Source organism: Mus musculus, chromosome 16 (genome assembly GCF_000001635.26).
Source record: "Mus musculus strain C57BL/6J chromosome 16, GRCm38.p6 C57BL/6J".
Taxonomy (NCBI): Eukaryota; Metazoa; Chordata; class Mammalia; order Rodentia; family Muridae; genus Mus; species Mus musculus.
In genome coordinates, this window is record NC_000082.6 from 36,033,508 (window position 1) to 36,039,507 (window position 6,000).

General features: G+C 39.0%; 1 protein-coding gene across 3 annotated transcripts in view; it reads left to right on the plus strand.

The window, feature by feature from the left end:
* The window catches only part of Kpna1 (karyopherin (importin) alpha 1), a 53,849-nt gene extending 50,220 nt beyond the window's left edge, over positions 1-3,629 (plus strand). Inside the window, exon 14 of one of the 3 annotated variants that reach the window (XM_006521814.4) lies at positions 214-3,629. In XM_006521814.4, the coding sequence (XP_006521877.1) occupies positions 214-401 (188 nt within the window). In that variant the 3' untranslated portion in view covers positions 402-3,629. The remainder of the gene's footprint in view (positions 1-213) is intronic. The other 2 variants (XM_030248989.1, NM_008465.5) reach the window with 2 other exon arrangements.
* The last annotated feature ends 2,371 nt before the right edge of the window (positions 3,630-6,000 follow it).

Consider the following 6,000-nt stretch of genomic DNA (forward strand, 5'->3'; position numbering starts at 1 on the left):
ACAGAGACAACAGTAGTGAGACTTTGCTTCCTTGGGCCAGAAACTGCTTGCAATGTGCATTTAATTTAAGATGTTAATTTATAATATTGGGCTTTGGATGTAATGGCAATAATCATTTCTGATGCGTATGTATAGAGTCTTTACATCAATAAAGTAGAATTAAGAATGTAGTTACTGAGGTTTTCAAGAAAGATTCTTTATCCTTCATTTTAGGTCTGGATAAAATTGAGTTCTTACAGAGTCATGAAAACCAGGAGATCTATCAAAAGGCTTTTGATCTTATTGAGCATTACTTTGGGACCGAAGATGAGGACAGCAGCATCGCACCCCAGGTTGATCTTAGCCAGCAGCAGTACATCTTCCAGCAGTGTGAAGCTCCTATGGAAGGTTTCCAGCTTTGAAGCAATCCTCTCCTTCTTGTTCCTGTGTCAGACCAGGCTATCCAGTCAAGTCCTCTTGTGGAGCCCACAGTCCTCATGGAGCTAATCTCTCAAATGTTTTCCATAATACTGTTTGCGCTCATTTGCTTGCCTTGCGCACCTGCTCTCTTACACACATCTGGAAAACCTCTGGCTCTCTGTGGTGGAATACCCTTTTATTACAAGGGTAACCAGAACGGCCCACTCTCTTATGGAAAAATCCCTAAGCTTTGGAGATCCGCACTTACATTAGAGTCATGGGAATATATACACATACTAATGTGGCTCCCTTTTTTGTGGGGGAAAAAAGAGGACTCTTCCTCATTCCGTAAAGTGGGGAAAATGACATTGAAAGATAAAACTAAAACCTTTATCTTGAATTTTACACAACTACAAGGGAGATATTTAGACTTGTGTATACATCAGAGTACTCTTCTCGAGTTCTTCCACAGTGAATCAACCCTTGGAGTACCTGGTGGCTTTTTCTAGCCACATTTGCATTAATCCTTATTGAGATGGGATGGTTTTCTTTCCTCTAATGGAGTCATTTTCTTCAGATATTAAAGTTAAACCATCCAATCCCTCACCTTCAGCCTTCAGTGAATGTGCTTCTAGTTGTCAGGAATGCTGAAGAATTAACACTTTGACTTTTAAATGTGATCCTGGCTTGGCAGATTTCCTTAAAGCAGGAAGGAGAGAAGCATATATTAGTTTGTATGGCTTTTGCTTCTCTTTGTTTTTGTTTCTTAGGATTTGGAAGTGGTTCAGTTTTAACGCTGGTATGAAGGCTAAAAGTCCTTAAGTAAAACCATGTTCAAAAATCCAATTAAAGACTAAGAACATAAAACCCATCACTTTGTTTAAACCGGTGTGACGAGAGGCTGTGTTTCTGCATTACAAATGATCCTCAGGCTTTGTGGTCCTGACCAAGGGCCTGGTAAATTGGAGTCACCCTAGGTGCTTTTCCTCTTCGTGACTGGCAGATAACACATATTTAAATGTTACTTAGGGATTTTTTTTTCCTTTGTTGAGTGCAGCTCGATTCTAATGTAATCATGCTGCATACATGCTTTTGCTGTGCAGCATCCTTATCTTTAAAAGCATACTAGTCTCCTCAGTGTGACCTCTAGACTAAAAGGGCAGTGATCCAATAACCTCAGTATCCCCTGTTTTTATTTCATCTCCTACTAGTACCCTACCTCCCCTAGGAAGAACATGCCCACCTCCTGCTTATTTAATGATGACTGTAATGTACCTGCAAATGGCGCTTCCAGTACTGTGTTCACTGACATTTGTGCTTGGACTAGAAGGGGAAAGAAACAAGAAAAAAAGGATAATTGCCAAGAGAACTGCAAATGAGTTCAATGTGACTTCTCGGTGCTAGTTGGCCATCTTGGCTCAATGTTGGGACACACTATCAGAGAGAGGAGTCTTTTTTTTTTTCCCCAATGATATTCTGTTCAAAATGAATTCTGAAGGAAAAGTTGCTCATGTCTGTTTCAGAGCATACCCTTTTAAATCTTTTTAGACTACTCTTCTAGAATTCATCATAACCCCAAAATAGATAAAAGCTATCTAGAAGTTGCCCTGACAAGCTATTGCACATCTCTGGTAAATCCTGCTGAATGTAAGGAATATTCAGAGCTCTCATACCTCATCATGATGTTATTTAAGCAGCCAATTTACACGACCTGATTTACTTTGAAAAATTTGTTTCATTCAAACTAGAAAGTTCCAGAGACAAAGGACATTTCTCAGCCAAGAGTGTGATGCATTCTTGCCCTAGTCTTTACTTGTGTCTGCTCTGGGATGGATGCTGTCTGATGTCTGTTACCAATGGAGCAGATACCACAAAACTAGTCAACTCCCGTCTGTCCTGTTGTTTTCTAGTGCTGCTTTGTGCTGAGAGAACATGTTAGTTTACTGAACTTGACCTGTACAAGACTGATTCTTTGTAATTTTAGGGTTAAATTAGGTGGTTAATTTAAAGATGAACTTTCAATGTTGCCTTTACATCACATTACAGTATCACTTCTTTGAGAAGGTAATAGAAGCACTGATTCATAGTAAAAATCTTGTTTTTAGCTTTGACTTTTCTTGTGGCTGATTTCTTTTTAAATTGTAAATTACTGGTAACATGTTATTTCTATAGAATGTTTTAAATTATGTACCTTCTATTGGATAGTTAAAACCTTTGCATCTTATAAAGGAGTTTGAATGAAAAGAAATAGAAAGCACACAGAGTTGTCACCTCACCTTACCAAGAGCATACAGCTGGAACTTTTGTAGCAATATCAGGGTGGCCCAATGAGTTCAGGTCCATTAATCAGTGTGAGCTCTTTTATCTTAAGCCTGACCAGAAGTTCATGAACTTTAAATATTCTGAACTTTGTTTTTATAGTAAAATGATTGTTTCAGTGTAAACATGGCATTCAGCTAAACCCTGGCAAGTTCAGATGTTCTGGAACTGAGTACTTACAAAGAAGACTTTTGTTTCTTAACGCAAGTGGAATCTTAGGGGTTACTTGTAAATCCTATTTTTAGTCTTTCACCTGGCAAAGTCTATTAATTTAATCTTTTGAAGATTTTTATCAGAAAGGTGTTACTTATTACAGAAGCATGTTAGTATTTATAACATAAAACCTCTTAAGGATTTTAGATAGTGATCAGGGCAAAGTGGCTTTGTTGTTTTCCTTCTCTGTCTCCTTCCAGACTTTCCAAGTATGTATTTTATACTGAGAACTTTGATTTTTAAAGAAGCATTCAGAGACTTTGAGATGTAAAGGTACCTGGTACCTGAAGCACCAAAAGGTAAAGAGCCGGGTGGAGAAACACCCCAGAACATTCAGATGCCAGGTACAGAACACAGTTAGGAGACTTGGCTGTGGGACACGGGTTCTTGCCACCAGTCAAAGCCATCTTTAGATTGCCCTCGTTAGCCCCCTGCTGGAAACTCTGCTGCACCAGGGTTGTTTCTTCCACACACCAGACTAAGCTGTTGGACTCCGGGTGTTTCTCAGCCTTACTGTCCTATAATAAATCTGAATTATTCCAGTTGCTGCTGACTATGCCTAAGAAAACATATGTAAGTATAATTTGTCAACCAAATTCTGTTGTACATGACTACCTACCGGCAACTTTGATTGATTTCTGTAGTGCTAAATAAACATTTCAGCTGTCTGACCCCAAACGTGGGGCTGTATTGTAAAACAGGTTTTCCTTGGGTTATGGGATTTATTTTATGTCTGATTAAATTTGGGGGAAATTTTCATATCAGTAAGCAAGCCATTTTAGCTGTTTTTAGGGGCTGGAACTTTTTATTTAAGTTGGAAAGTGTGTTGAGTAATGTGCCATAAGAAAAAGGAGTCAGTTTTTGAGCGGGGATTGTTTCTTTTCAGGGTGCATACATACCTTCCAAATTAGAAAGTTTGCTCACTTGCAGTTTCATTTTGAAATCCTAAATTAGTAGAGCCATTTTTTTTTGTTTGAGGTAGACAAATTAACTATCTGTCTGCAGAGTTGGAAGTATTTAGACTCCTATCATTCAAAATTAGTTAAATATAATATTTGCCTGTATATAAATGATATTCTATATTCTTTATTGTTACAAAAGAACAGCTTATGAGTACTAAGACATCAGGGTAATGTTTAATAAAGTAGAGGTTTAATGTTTTAAAAATATCACATTGCTAGAGCTGGAGGGAGACCTCTTGTGTTAGGAGGTCATCTGTTACGGGAAGTCACTACCCTCGAGGAAGATGGGAGTGTGGCTCCCAGCACCCACATCAGCACCCATCTTGCTTTGACTCCAGCTACAGTGGATCCGGAGCTCTCTTCTGGCTTTCCCGGGACACATGGTGTGCACGCATACCTATGAGCAAGCACTTCCAGATAAAAACAAACCTTAATTTTTTTCAAAGTACCAAATTACTATTGGTCATAAGATCATCCAGAAGCTTGAGGTAAGAAAGAATGAAGGAATACTAGGTCCTGTTTTCAGCTAAGTGTAGACAAATTTCTGTCCTCCTTTAGGTCAAATAATAAAAAAGTCATATTTAGTGTCTATTTTGTTTCAGGGCATTCCCTTAATCAGTCCTTTAGTTGCTATTTAAGATGGATAATTCCGACTGTATTATAAATAGAGGCTCAAAACTTAATGGAGTACTTGGCTTAGATAGATGGTGGCTGTCCAGAGGAGAGAGCCTTGCAAGCTCTGCATCAGACCATTGTTCCCAACTGTTCCTAACTGGCGATACTTTGAAGTGGCTCCATCTCATAATCACAATTGCCATTGATTTGCATATTCTGATAGATGAATTGACTCCCTTGTTCCTAAGCATCCTTCCCCTTCTGCAGTACTAACATTCAGACAAGTGCAACACTTTAAAAGAAATTCAGGCAGTTGATTGTGAATTTAGTGACAGAAGTGAAAACAGATATTGACGTAGGAAAACTCTTTGGGGTGCAAAGTAACAGCTCTTCTGATCAGCACCATGGGTGTGACACTAGCCCAGCCTGCTCTTAAACATAGATCCTGTGCCCTTTCTCCAGAGTGTTTGTACACTTGATCTAGAATGGCTATTGATACTTTGTACTGAATGCACTCTGCCAGCCGTGGGTGAATGAATGCTTTGCACACGGTCAATTTTCAATAAATAGTGGATGAGGAGTATACACCTGTGGTAGTAATGGGTGCACAGCTGAATCCAGAATTGACAACTGTTAAAAGCAAATGTATCAACAGAGTGTTTCATTTGTAGTTACTGTTGAGGATAGAGAGAGGGTCCTGAAGTTTATGAAAAACATTTTCACACCAGGAGTCTGTGACATCAAAGCAGTAAGGAAGAGGAAAAGCTGCTGGTTTATTCTGCAAGTAGCACACACTGCAGTGCATTTGATACAAGTTTTGTTACTGTACGTCCACCTGAGGTGGGAGCCCAGTGGCTAGGCTGTTGAGGTTTCCGGTTTTCACATATTATATATATTGCAGAAGAATGCTTTTTTTATTCCTCTAGGCTTATAAAACAAATGAAAAGAAAAAGTTGGTATATTCTTTACTCTGACAGTTTCACTCCTTGTGAGGTTTACTGGCCCAGTATTTTTGTGAAAAGAACTTTAAATCAAAACAGCTTCAGTTTCTGTGAACTCTTGTTTCATATCCAATACAAAAATTGTGGACTCTATAGATTTACTACAAAGCTTGAATGATTTTTTGTCTACTATTCACCTCCGTATGGGTGTGTGTGTGTGTGTGTGTTTGTGTGTGTGTGTGTGACAGTATTTTTAGGTGAGGTTCTCATGAAGCCCAGGCTAGCTTTAACTCCTTTGTAGCTGTTAAGTTTGAACTGGCCCCCCATGCTTCCAATGCGGAGTGGTGAAATTATAGGTAGGCACCACCACACGCAACTCTTGAGTGCTGCTGAGAGCCGAATTTGCAGCTTTGAGAATTTTAGGCAAATATTCTGCTTTTTGATCCATAATTCCAACTTGACCCACATTTGAAAATTACAGAGTATACATGCTCGTTTGTGATTGCAGTGTTTGCAGAGTGTTTACACATCTCTACCCATATTCCCTTAGC